This window comes from Alexandromys fortis, unplaced genomic scaffold (assembly GCF_014885135.2).
Source record: "Alexandromys fortis isolate MF-2015 unplaced genomic scaffold, M_Fortis_MF-2015_v1.1 scaffold_101, whole genome shotgun sequence".
Classification (NCBI taxonomy): domain Eukaryota; kingdom Metazoa; phylum Chordata; class Mammalia; order Rodentia; family Cricetidae; genus Alexandromys; species Alexandromys fortis.
Genome location: NW_026067983.1, coordinates 4,901,597 through 4,916,120, shown reverse-complemented (window position 1 = coordinate 4,916,120; position 14,524 = coordinate 4,901,597). Strand labels below are relative to the sequence as shown.

The 14,524-nt window shown below is 43.4% G+C and overlaps 1 protein-coding gene across 2 annotated transcripts in view; it reads right to left on the bottom strand.

Annotated features, from left to right (window-relative positions):
- The window catches only part of Dock4 (dedicator of cytokinesis 4), a 392,371-nt gene that overhangs the window by 99,482 nt on the left and 278,365 nt on the right, over nt 1-14,524 (bottom strand). For both annotated transcript variants that reach the window (XM_050158669.1, XM_050158670.1), the window contains exons 24-25: nt 6,312-6,439; nt 4,092-4,226 (exon numbers count right to left, since the gene is read on the bottom strand). In XM_050158669.1, coding sequence (XP_050014626.1) covers nt 4,092-4,226; nt 6,312-6,439 — 263 coding nt within the window. The remainder of the gene's footprint in view (nt 1-4,091; nt 4,227-6,311; nt 6,440-14,524) is intronic.

Here is a 14,524-nt window from a genome sequence, read left to right as displayed (position 1 = left end):
TAGGCTCAATGTCCTTTATTTATGGCTAGAAACCAAATATGAGTGAGTACATCCCATGTTCCTCTTTTTGGGTCTGGCTTACCTCACTCAGGATAGTGTTTTCTATTTCCATCCATTTGTCTGCAAACTTCAAGAAGTCCTTGTTTTTTACTGCTGAGTAGTACTCTAATATGTATATATTCCATACTTTCTTCATCCGTTCTTCAATTGAGGGGCATCTAGGTTGTTTCCAGGTTCTGGCTATTACAAACAATGCTGCTATGAACATAGTAGAGCAAATACTTTTGTTGTATGATAAGGCCTCTAGCACTTGGGAGGCAGAGGCAGGCGGATATCTGTGAGTTCGAGACCAGCCTGGTTTACAGACCAAGTGATTTTTTAAAAAAAATATAAAATTCATTTTTTTCAAATTTATTGTATTTACATCAATAATAATCTTTTCAAAAGGCATTGCTAACACTGATTTATGGAAAGATACTATGTGTAAGTTACTATACTTTGTATTGTCAAATTCATTTCTTATTAGAGACTAGTTGGGTGGAAACTATCAAACTTAAGATAATAATCTGGTTTCACAACCAGCAAATGGCAAAGCTTGGATGTGAATATAGATGGCTTTCGTTCTAGAAGGCTCTACCCAGTGGCTTTTCCTACTTCCCAACTGGTTTCATGTCGGAAACAAAGTGAATTTAGCGGAAACAATTCAAACATATAAATATATAAGAATCTATCTATTGATAATACTGCTTAATCTATTATGGTCTTTCTTAGAATGGAAATTAGTTGGTAGGGGTTCAATCAGTTTTTATTCTTGGTTTTTGATATCATATACAAACTTTCCAACTTATTTAGTACATTATTAATATACTTAAATACTTTTTTCAATAACCCTATACATATTAAAATATCTTTAAATTTGAAAAATTATATATCTTCAATCATAATGTTAATAATAGCAAAAAACAATAACGAATAGACCTTCAATAGCTTATTATAATCTATGTATATTGATAAACTCTCTGAATCCAAGAGATTGACTTTGTCTGCTGTGTCTGGGCTAGACCCACTGGAAATACCGTATCATTATGGCACTCCCCACTGTCCCCAATACAACCCACTGCCGATGTCAACACTCCAGATCATCTGCCATTTTCCCACATCACCTATAATCATAACTTCAAGTCCTTACCATGAGATTATGTGTCTATTATTTCACTTCTACCTTTTCTACTATTATATAATTTTCATTACTATTAAAATACTTTAATAATGAATTCTCATAATTTGTTAAAAATAGTAAAAAATCATTGTCAAGATTCACTTACTTAACCAATTGCCTTTAAAGTTCAATAGTCTTTAGCTGCTTTCATCCATTTTCATGTAGAGAGAACAATGGGCATTTCTATCAATAACTGCCAAGAATATTTTATGTCTACATAAAAAGTCTTCAAGAAAGTTTTCCTTTAGCATATGCCTGTTTTTTTTTTCCTGGTATTTTGTAGAATGCTACCCTTTTCTTCTCTAAACACAAGCCAGAAACTGTACGTGAGACTTTACACAGGCATGCCAGGGAATCTTAGACAGGGCCAATGCTGAGTGGTCACCCGCTACACATGGCATTTAACATAATCCCAGCAAAGAAACACATATGCACTACAGCCAACTCTGGTGGACAATTAGTTGAGGGTGTGAGACAAATGGCCACTTATGTTGCTTTATAAAACCTGCTATGTACAATTAGATGTTTTAAAGAAACCAATTACAATGGCACACTTCTTTTCCTAGCCAGAGAGAGTATTTTAAAGTTTAAAGAATGGTTGGTAGAAGAACAAAGGGTAAAATAAAACTACTGTTATCTGAATTTATGATTCAGCAGAAGCAGTCCTCCTGCTGGGGTTGCTGGGAGGCAGGACAGCAACGTGGCTGTTTCAGAGCCCTGGGAAGTGCATTGTGACTGGCAGCAACTGGCTTTCCTTACAGCGTGTTCATTTAAGAGGGACATTTAGTGATAAATGTGCCTGTAGGAACTGCAAGGCGTGCACTGTATAAATGCCATGTAGACACTCCCTGCACAGAGCCTATTCTTTATGGAAAAATGAGGAGGTGTTACTTAGATCTTCATGTATAGAGTGAATGCTCAAGGTATTTCTCATGTCAGTCATTAGGGAAACGGAATTTAACCTTCAGGGAAAGAGCTATAGAGTCTTTAGAATACTCCCAACTCTGACACACACACACACACACACACACACAGGAAAAAATGATGACATCACATGCTGACGAGCTAACTCCCCAGTTCTAGGAATTGTATCTATATCTATCTATAATAAACTAAGGATTAAAATTATATTACATATAATATTTTATATATTTAACATAATTAGATATATTTTAGATATTTAATATATAATGATATATAAATATTATTTTATAATAAATAAAATAACAATTATATATTTTATAATAAATAAAATATAATTTAATATATTATAAAATAATGTAATATTTTAATCCTTAGTTTATTAAGCTAGTTTAACTTGACTTATAGTAGTGGTTTGGATGAACACTATCTCCTGTAGGCTCATATATTTGAGTACATGGTCCCCAGAGTGGTGGCACTGTTTGGTGGAGGCTATGAAACTTTTAGGAAGAGGAGCATGAGTGGAAACAGTACATCACTGATGAAGGTCTTTAAGAGTTTATAGTCTTGTCTCACTTCCAGTTTGCTCTCCACACACAGGAAAAAGAAGGAAGCCATCATATATACCCACAGGACCTGTGATATTAGAACAATGCCCTGACATAACATTGTGATACAAGGACGCTCCAAAGATCCCAGCTGAGCTCCTTCTGTGTGGGCCGTCTACAGCTGGGCATGGGACCTACCCTTATGGGCAGTTCACCAGGGAGACTCCCTCGAAGAAAACTAATTTTCCATTAGCAAGTGTTTATCAGTTGGAGGTAGCTTCTCAGTGAAGGATGTGAGCATGTGTCCACATGTTCCTTTTCACCCTAGAACCCCGTCTGCTGCAGACCCATGCAGGCCTTGTGCATGCTGTCTGGGTATTGTGAGCCCTGACTAAGGCTTTGATTTCCTGATGTTCTCCATCCCCTCTGGTTCTTACACTCTCTCTGCCTCTTCCTGCACAAAGTTCCCAGACTTCTTAACTTTTAGATAAAAGTGAAAATCACTTGCATCTAGACCTTAGCATTCTCATGCACCCACAGCACAATTTGTGAAGCCAATAGCAAGTATTTAGTTAATGCTTGTGTACATAATTTATTGATGGATATTAGAGCATCGAGTGCCATAGCTACAAATGATATCTCTTGTTTAGGAGAATACTGTTAAATACATAATCGTTTTAAAAGTCAACCTCATGTGAGTTCTAAAACAGAAATTCCTATGTATATGGATAACTCGATGGTGGAGTACACTTACTTGCTTGTCTGCCCTACATGAAGCCCTAGGTTTACCCTCAACATTGCCATGAATAAATAAACCCTGTATGTGAATACACACACAGCATATACAGATACATATGTATAAATTATCTGATGTGTTATTTCTTAACACTTTGCCTGAATCAAGCTATGCTAACATCCTAAGACAAGGATGTTTGACAGCCCCTTAGAATTTGCCAAGTTAATCCTCATTTAACACTATCAAACTGAAGACTCAAAAAGTTAAGGTCTTGATGAGTCATGGAGAAAAATCCAGAACTAGCACACAAGGCCTCTTATTCCAGTTGCTGTTGCTCTGTTCTTTAGGCAATTTGGGGAATGAAAAGTTACCAAGTTGACTGGGGATATAAAAGTATAGACTAATTTAAATTTAGAAAAGAAAAGAACTAATACCAAAGTTGGCTTTCTGAAATTCAGACCTACTTGTTAACAGCATCTTTCCCTACAGGCTTGCTAGCTTAGTGTTTGTAGAGCGAAGGCAACCCCTGGTGCTCTGGTTATGCTCACAGTTCATCCCAGGGCCAGGTTTCCCACGGTCACACTAAGACCCATCATTGCCAAAGGGACTGGAGCTGTCCGAAGCACAGCCAGGCCCTGTGTGTGTGCCATGTGCCATAGGATCTTACAGTGACATCCTGGAACTGCAGCCGCATGGCAGAGCTGGTGGCTTGAGGCCGACTGGTGATCTCCAGGATGGTCCTGAGCAGGATATCCAGCAGGCTGGCCACTATCACGTCTATTTCCTCCAGCACAGACTTTTCCTTGGGAGGAAGAAAGAATAGCACGCTCAGGAGACTGACTTTGCATGTACCAAATCTTTTTTTTTTTTTTTTTAATGGACAAAGAAAGTTCATGCCCAAATCTAAAATGAAAGACTCAGAGAAGTCAAGATGACAAGAGATATAGACCTCAACTAAAAACAAAAATGGCTTTGCAGAAGACAGAGCTCCAGAGAGTAAAGGCTCATCCCAAAGCACCTCATTTGGCTATGCAATGTGAAGCTGAGACACAAACAAAAAGAGGCAGAAATATTGTTTAAAAAAAAAAAAAAACAATTCTGAGGCCAGCCATCCTCTCTCTGAGGAACCTGAGCTGGCCTCTCTGGCTGCGGTCTTCCCTCACAGTGTGATTCTCTCAGGTCCTCACTGTGCTTACATAGATCTTCCTAGCACGGCAGTCACACAGATCATGCTCCAAGGCTTGCTATGTGCAAATGATTATTCTTATAAGTTTTTTTTTAAGCCTACATGTAAACATAAGGGACTAGAAAGCAGTCAGGATAAGTATCCTGGTTACAAAGAGCCCTGAGGTTAGCAGCCATGGGAGGGAGAGAGGGATTTTCGTTTTTGAAGTGACTAACACTATCCACACTTCAGGACTCCAGAGAGAATATCTACACTGCCTATTTCATAGAAGACATGGCTTCTTAACATATGTGCATGAGAAAACCTGGGCAAACTGGCTCTGGGCAAAGGATACTTTTAAAAACTGTATTTAGGGGATATATTTGTAATATTTGCATGAAAATTCCCAATTTTCCCAAGTGATTTGGTTTCAGCTCTAAATTCATTATGCAAAGTTCAAAAATCTGACTGTAATTTCCAAATTTAAATAGAGAAGAAATAGAAAGATGTCATCTCTCCCACAGCTTTTGGCTGTTAGTCTGTCCAGTGACCTGGCTAGTTTTCACTCATGGTGACCATATCCCAGCAACCTAGTCAGGCGGGACTTGGATCTTTGTGGTCAAGTGGTCAGAGGGAGTTTTCAAGCCAGGCAAATGGCTTCTCCCCCCTGTCATTCTCTGTCCTGTTCCCTATCGTTACTGGGCTTCCAGTAGCGGAACAGCGCGCTATCCCTTGCTGTGTATGCGCTGCTCAAGACAGGTTCAGATCCAGGGCTCACAGTTTCTCTAAAATGCCACCCCTGTTTCCGCACCAGCAGGGCCCTCTTCCCCCCTCACTCCCCTGGGGTTGTTCTCATCCCTGCTTTTCAGAAGTAGATCACAAACACTGAAAGAATGGGGAAAACAACACAGACTGTAATGCGGACTGGGGCAAACTGGAGGCTCAGCCTTCACTGTTCCAACCCCTCCATCATCCTGCGGCTGAGGAGCCCAGTGTTTGACCAACAGCCACAGACTGAGGGAAGGAAAACAGGACATCCTCCCTACTCAGATTTCAGAGCAGACTCTGAGCTGAACATAAACCCCAGACATTGTTCCATGTATAAGGAAGCATGCCATGTTCTCACTTTGCGGGGCACTCTAAACTCACAGTAATTATAGTGTGTCAGGAGTCAAGCAAAACAGGACTCCTTAGAGCCATAAGGGGAAGACTACAGTCGGGGTTGTGTAACGGCTGGACTGTAAGGTACTTCTTGTCTCCTGGGGGCTGTCCTTTGCTTCTGTAATTTCTACAGGACTGGGCCCAAGGGTCATGGCCAACTTCTGAGCTTTATCATGTGGCCTTTCCCAGATCAGATCCAAACCACCGCATCATGGAAGCAGTAATTTGGTTTTGCCACACAGCCTTCATCTCACCAAGATTTAAGACACATGTGGGAGGCTTTGAGATTGCTAATTTTTCTCACTTGGTGCTCAGTTCTTCCTTGAAACACAACTTTAGGAAGCCAGGCTATTCAAGGTTACTCTAATACCACGATTACTTTTGTATTGTTTGTTTGTTTTAATTCCTTCTGAAGAAACCCAAGAAGTTCAGCCTGGCTGAAAACGGAAAGCAAGTCTCTGGGCACTTCTCCGTGGTGTGACTTCTTGGAGGACATTTAAGATTTTATTTATTTGCAGAAGCATTTGATGAGAATCACACACTCTGACCTGCGGTACTCACTGAGCTATTTTTCTTGATGAGACAGAATACGTTGCTAAGGATACGTGCGCACATGATCAAGTCCTTCTGTTCTTGCAGGTGGATGTGGAGGTGGTGCAATACGACAGGCAGGAGAATGTACCTCGAGTCTGTGAGAGAGGAGCCGTTAGTGTCGCCGCTGCTTGGGTCCCGCACAAGCCTCAGCCAAACCCTTTCTGGCTGTTTAATTCCATTTTGATTGTCAACCTATTAGCACACGGTGGTACAGGGGCCCTAGCCCTATGAGTTTTATATTAACAAAAAGGAATACTTTCCCCCAGTGCACGATTCCTGTAGTCAATAGACCTGTAGTCAGTGAGCCCTAGTTTCATTCCTGTCTATCGCCCATCCTGAGGGTGTTTAACCTCCACAGTCCTACATCAAACATTTCTCTCGCTGTCTCCCACATTCTCTCTGAGGCCGAGCACCAGTGACATCTTACTATGGTAGAGGAGGACTTGGCTGTGTCACCTCCCATCCCGCTGCTGACTTCTCGAGAGCTACCGCGCAGTTTCTGGTTAACGTTACGACGATGCGTTCAGTGCTCCTGTTGTGATTTCTGGGCCTCAGCACAAGACTCTGTTTTTGTATTGCTTTGTTTTTTTTCTCCTATCACTTTCAGAGTTAGTGAGGAACTATTGTTATCCGTGGTATTTGTATTAAGTACTCCGTGCCTTGCCTTGGCCCCTTCAACTGGAAAGGCAATGAATGGTTCTCAATTTGTGGATCGAACAACCTTTGACAGAGGTTGCCTAAGACCATCGGAAAACATAGATATTTACATTGCAATTCATAACTGTTGCAAAATTACAGTTATGAAGTAGCAATGGAAATTACTTTATGGATGGAGTTACTACAACACTAGGAACTGTATTAAAGGGTCACAGCATTAGGAAGGTTCAGAATCGCTGCTGTAAAGTGTCCTGTACTTGGGGAAGCTGTCCTGATTTCCTCTCATCTGAGACTTCAAATACGTCCCCCAATGGGGCCCTCTTGATCTGGCCATTCGTATTTTCCCATGTTTGTGTCCCATTTTTCTGGAGATTTCCGTACTTCCTCACCTACCCTTTCTACCTATTTCTTACTTCTGCCATTTTGCAGCTCATGTCTTTGCCTGGGTGCAGTGTCACGGAATTGGAACCTCTTCAGTCACACCCTCCAGTCCTTGACCCCCTGAGACAGCGCACAGCACTCTGGGCAAGGGGGGTGGGTTGCTCTCGGCATTATCTTTCTCTTTCAAGTGAGTTCTCATTGTGGCCTTTGACTTCCACATGGGAAGATTTCGCTGCACCTGGGGGCTTTGCACCATCTGCTCCTCTTTAGAAGCAAGAAGCAAAAAGAGAAAACAAACAAAGGAACGCAGGTGACACAGGAGCGAGGCTTGGGGACTCCTGTTTCTCTTGATGTCTGCCACCGCACCCCCAACGCAAGGACGCCTGGCCTTCAGTTAGGAAGGGAGGAAGAAAGGAAGGGAGAGAGGGAGGAAAGGAGGAAACTTTACACAGAACTGCAGGCCTTCTGTGAGCAGCACACCCCAAATGGCACCTTACTTATTTACACAGCAATTATCTGACAAAAAGAAGCAGGAACAGAACCTGGAAACGGAGGAACCAGAAAGCTCTATGCAGTCATGTTTAATTGGGAGGGAGGGCAAAGTTCATCTGCTAGGGTCCCAGCGCTAGTGGAATTTGATTTCTAAAAACTCAATTTGCAGCCAACTGTTAAAATATCTATGAGCTAGGGGTGGAGCAAGGGAAACAAACAATTCACCTGTGCTGAATAAAAACAGAGGCGTGACCTTCTAGTCTGGAGAACTGCTTTGCTCCAGGGTAGAGGCAACCAGCCAGTGTAAAAGATAGGATTAGGAAGTCAAGGCCAAGCCATCTGAGTGGCTAAAATTCTAATTCTTACCTTCATAAAAGAAATATCTGGCCCCTACAGGCCAGACGCTCTCATAAAACTGAAAGTTAAAACCAAGCCCAGATCCCCTACAGGTGAAGATAAATGGACTTTGTATACATTAAAGCTAGTATTTGCTATATAGATTCTGCCCTTGAAAGGGACAGTGCTTTCATACTCCGAGTCTCAGACAAAACTCACAGAACACAGATCTCCATGGCTGCAGAGAGGGGGGACCTTTATGTTTGGTTTCATGTGTATCCACTGGAGTGGATAAACCTAGCTGTTAGGAATTCTCTACAGCATAGACAAGGAAGACTGTGGACAACCAAGAATCTTTTGGTACATTCCTCCTTTAGCTTAGTTAGAAACAGCCTGTCTTAGCTCCCTCTACCAACCAGCTTTAGATAAGGATCGTTGGTGTTGGAATCTGTCCAAAAAGGGTGAGGTTTGCCAGGCTCAAACTGCTCATCCCTCTCTACAAACTGGACCCCAGCATGGATTGGCCATGAGGAAGGCACCAAGGTAGCATGTTGGAACTACTGGGACTGCTGGAGGGCAGGACTACTCTCCACCCAAAGCATGGCACTTAGCAAATGTCCGTCTGTGGAGAAGCCCCAGACCCAGGAGGGCCTGAAACTGGGATTAAAACCACCAGGAAGTGAGTCAGAGATGTGCGAACCTGGAAAGACACTGGAGCACATACAGCACGCACTTGGTAGACGGCACAGTGGCGCAGTGCTAGGGATGCTCTCGGTGTAAACTTGTACATGCACCCAAGTGGCCTAAATTCCGTGAGGACGCAGCACGGAGGCCAAATGCTTTCCAATCGTGCTCTCTACTCGCCCCAAACTCCTACCCCACTTCCACTGCTGTGATGTTATTCTCATGCTCACCCTTAGATCAGAAGTTGCTTTCCCTATAAGATTAAAAAATATATATATATACATGCATGGCTTCAGTAGCATTTACTATTACATAGCAATTCCTAACCATGACTCAGTGTTCACTCACAAAAAGCCTCTTTAGCACCTGAGTGCACTAATTGATATTAAGGAAGTGAGAGACAGATTTGCCTCTGAGATACGAAGAAAACCCCGCTCTCTGGAGCTTTCTGTGGAGATGGGAGAGAATGGGCACTGAACTGGACATTTAATTATTTATCTAGAGTTGTGCTTGCTGATCCAAGAAGAGAACACAATAAACTATGAGCCCAGTAATGGGATAACCAGGGTGGGAAGGACATTTCTGCAAAGAGGGGAGTTAAACGGTGCCCTGAAGAATACATGAAGAGGAAACCCAGGAGGACTTGGAGAAAGTGGATTGCAGAGAGAAGATGGGACAGGGCAGACGGGCAGGGCCAGATGACTACCCTAGAAGATCAGTTCTGATGCGTGGCCCCCAAATGAACAAGAGGGATATGACAGGGGTTGGAGCAACACTGTGTGCTGTTTCCAAGGATGATGCTGGAGAGAGAAGGAAGGAGATGTGGAAACTAAAGGCAGAAAGGTCTCAGATGTGTCAGCAAGGCTGGGGACTGGGCTGTAGGGGAGACCTTGGGGCAGATAGGAGCCATGCGATGAGTGGCAATGAAGGGTAAAAGTGAGAAGGAACGTTGTGCTTGCTATCGGCAGATAAGAGCACACCATGACGACAGAGAAGAACGCTGCAGCTTCAATAGCAGACCAGGGGAGAGGAGGAGCCTGGGAGATGGTGACGTGCAGAGGTGGAAAAGCTGTTTATTGAGGTTCGGAGCTCAGGGTAGGATCTCGCCTTGAAACATCAATTTGATATTGGATCAGGGACACATGGGACATTGAGAGACTCTGGGTAGAACGGACCTCAAGCCTCCCTCAGATGCCACACGTTGCCTAGCAAAGTCCCCTCAGCACTAACTCTGCCACATCTTACCATAGCACCATTTGTTCAACATCGGCTATTATGCTAGATCAAAAAAAAAAAGACCAAGGGCAGAGACTGTTTAATTTCCATGATATTTATGATTTAATTTCATACATGATTGTAGGAGCCACTTGAAAGAAGGAAGGGTTATGTGTGGGGTGTGCAAGCTGCTGATGGGTTGTTCATATGCTGGAGGACGGCCTCAAACCCATGGGAACATAGGCAGCACTAATGGAATTCAGAGGGATATTTAAAGAAAAAAGACATGAGCCCTTCGTGGTGGTTTACGCCTTTAATCCTGGCACTGGGGAAGCAGAGGCAGGTGGATCTACAGAGTTGGGTCTACAGAGAAGGTTCCAAGACAGCCAGGGCTACACAGAAAAACCTTGCCTCATAATAAATAAATAAATAAATAACACAAGAGAGAGGATTGGAGGATGGGAATGGGGAAGTACCGGGGGAGACTTTGGAGAGTGGAAAAGATTTAGGTTGATATGATCAAGATACAATGGGAATGTAGGAAATTGTCAAATAATAACAAAATTAAATAAATTATACAATACATTAAACTTATAAAGTTAAAAAGGAGTATTTACTGGATAAATAAGTTCTATTAGGCAGTGGAAATAGGGCCTGGCGTCTGTCTTTACTGGACACAGCTCAAATGGGATGAGGGCAGAAGGCACCTGATCACAGTCCAGCACATCTGCTATGCCCATCCTGAACAGCAGCTGGATGAGGCTATTCCTGTCACAGCGCCAACCGCAGCAGCTGCTGCAGCACTTAGACTGGCCCTGTGCTCCATTCCCCTGAAAATCTGGGCCAGTGTGGGTGAGTGACGATGCAGCCTCTTCTCCAGAGATGCGCTGGCTGTCACAGGCCAGTACTAAAAACTCCAGGACCGTGGCAAGAGAGAGAAGTGGAGACTGAATCCTGAGTACCCAACATGAAGTTACAGCTAACAGATTCCTAAGCCAAGCCCAAATTATCATGGGGTAAATCTGTGACAAAATTCAGGACAGTCTACAGACAGCTTGTGGAAATGGTAGAGTACAATTCAGGGATGTGGGGGATGTGTAGAAAGGCCTTGGCCCTTAGTCTTTCCCCAGGGTAAGACTGGGAAAGGAAGCCGAGAACAGGGAAGGGACTGGGTAGGGGTAAAGTGTCCAGAGAAAAGGGGACAGAACACTAGTGATCCTAAGATCCTAAGTAAGTTTTTATTCTTTGTCATTCTTTATTCTTCTGTTTGTTTAACCCATTGCCTCTGTTGTCATGAGCCATTTCCCCCCTAAAAATCATTACATCACCTTGGGGAGTCTGCAGAGAACCCCACACCCATAATTATGTTCTATTGAGAGAACCTGCCCCACACCCAATTAACTTATCTGTTAGCAGAACACGCCTCACACTCCAGCTATCCAGGGAACCAGGTGTGGCAACTCGTGACTTCTTGGCCTACCTGTCCAAACGTAACCTGGCCTACATGACCGGGACCACGTGGCGAGATCCTGTGCCCTGCCCACCAAGTCCTCATCCAGGGCCTATATAAACAGCAACCATGATCCTAATAAACAGAGGCTTTGACAAATCTGCTTGGCCTCATTCTTCTGTCCTAGCTCATTCCCTTCCAGGTAGCGCCCCTTCGAGACCCTGGAATAACTGATTGCAGGGTGGGTTACAAACCCCTAGACTGAGTAACCCACCCAACGCAATCAACACTCTGTCTCATTACTCTCCTGGGTAATTGCTTTTATAATATATTTTTATAGTACATAACTAAGAAGAAATCTCCATTAAAAAAAAAACCCAAGACCTGTATACTTTTCCAACACATGAACGCAGGTCTAAGGAGTGAGCATCACTGGGTACTCATCAAGTAGAGTAAGGATTTTATTCTTGAGGTTAACAAATTAACATAAAAACCTAACCAAACATTATGCCAATAATTCCTAGAATATGCTTTAAAATATCATTATATTCTATTTTCCTCTCATTTGTATTTTCCTCTTTAAAAAGATTTACTTTTGATTTTCCTCGCATATCTGTGTGCTTGTGTGAGTGCCTCTCACGCGCGTGTTGGTGCCCTCAGAGGTCAGAATATGGCATCGGATCCCCTGCGGCTATTGTTCCTGGCAGCTGAGTAACTGAACTTGGGTTCTCTAGAAAAGTAGCAAGTACTCTTAACTGCTGAGTGATTGCCCCAGTCCTTTCTTATTTTCTATTACAGCTTTCACCCGTCTACAGAATTATGGGTGTTAACTGGGGAGCCCTAAAGGGCGATTCCTTCTGAAGACTTGCGCATAGAATTGCCACCATAAGCTATCTGAGTCTTCTCTTTCCAGGTGAAAGCGGGGAGTGCTGGCAGCTTGGCACCCTGAGAACCGACAGCATCTCATCTAGAGGGGAGGACATGGCTGGCGCGGGGGGAGCCCAGCAGTTGGTTCTCCGTGTCTGACTCTGGGGTCTAAACAAGCTATTTTAGACGCTAAACAGTGGCAGTCCATTCCTCTTCTGCTGCAGACTGCTCAGAAGGCCCAGGACAGAGGGGCCTCTCACTGTGGAGCAGGCAGTCAGGTCTTATAGCATGGCATGTGTCTGACACACAACTGTTCAATCATAAGCAAATAAAAATATGACCTTCTCTAAGGGCGGCTGCCGATTCCTGCTAAACAGATACCAAGTAACAGAGACAGAGCCACAGCTGACTCTCAAAGCTCCTACAGAGACTCTCTCTGATCTGCAGCACAGGAGACTCTCACCGCCTTTCCCTGAACTCCCCCCTCCTGACTCCCAGCCTCCACACCTCCTCCCACGCTCTACTCACCAGCTCCCTTCCCATCACTGCCAGAACAGTCTGCTCTAAAATGCAAGCCTTGCCTCCTCTACTCGGTTTCTCTGGAGACTATTCCCCATACAGGATTCTATTACATCTTTAATTTACAGAACATTCTAGGTCTCTTGGTGGGCTTATCCTGCTAGGGTCAAATTCTCAAAAATTAAATTTTATTTTCTTAACATGTGGTCCAATTGTGGACCTTCTTCTTTTTATGGCGAACACTAGTCCCCTAGACAGATTGTGCACTTGGTCAGATTCTTCCTGCTTCTGTATCATGAACCACGCCTCTGCTCATAAAAGCCAACCTCAGTAATAAATTACGAATAGCAAGTGTCATGGTGGTGGTACTCTAGGTTGGAGATGTGGAGCTGTCATGAAGAGAGAGTCAAGAATTAGTCCTGTGTTTTCAGCTGAGGATTATCGCTTTGAACATGCCCACCCCCACCATCGTACTGCCATCTCTGGGTTACAACTCAGTCGAGAAAGAATCACACTGTGATTTCCAGTCCTCAGGATGGAACCCTACTGCATTGCTCTGGTTTTCACTTTTAGCTTTCAGAGTTACTGAGGAATTATTGTGATCTGCGATATTGTATATTTAACCACTATGTGCCTTTCCTCGGTCCTTCCAACCTGTAAAGCAGGGGTCTCAACCTGTGGTCACGTGTTGTCCTCTATCTGCTATGTTGAATGGGCTACACTGGGGCCTTTTGTGTTGGGGTTCTTTGCTCACCCTGTCATGCTTATAGTTATAATTTTATATTGTCCTTCTTCTAACTCCCATCTAGTTATTTTCCTCCATTTGTGACCTCAGGCATTTATATTATACATTTGGTTTTCCTCCCAATATCTTTTCACTCCTGAGGGTACCATGAATCAACGTGCTTATCCCTTGAGTTCTCAGTGAGAGAGTTTGAATGCCATGGTCACTTGGGACTCTCTCTTGGTTTCCCTACCATGGGAAGTGGCCTGTGATTTAAACACGGCCGTTTCAATCTTGGAAGACTCTCAGGGACACTTCCTATTTTTCTCTGTGAAGACAGGCTTCTTCTGGGTATGTTGTACCTTATTGTTTACACATGACGACAGCCTTTGTTTTCTTCCATGATGAGTCAGCGAATGTCAAGCTAAGCATCACTGGGCAACTACGCTGGCTGTGAGTGGCTTCTGCTTCTCCATAATCCATCAAGGGGAGTGTGCCCATAGCAAGGGCACCCAGGCTTCCTAGCTCTTCTACCTCCTCCATGCCATATGGCAACTCTCCACTTCCTAATCCTGACTGGGCCTCTCCTCCAGGGCCAGGCACAGACCCTGCAGAACATCTCCGGAACAACCTTAGCAAATATCATCACCAACTTTTACAGAGACCTGATTATCTTAACTTCTGAAATGTGTTGGTGTCTTTTCTTAAAAAGCTCTCTGATCTTGCTTTTTCTATTTTGTTCACTGAAGGTCAGGAATTCAAAGGAACTGTGTCTGTGGAATGAATAAAATCCTCTCAAATAATTTCCTTACTGTTGGAAACCTATTTTATGACCTTAGCTGACCTTTTCGTGTA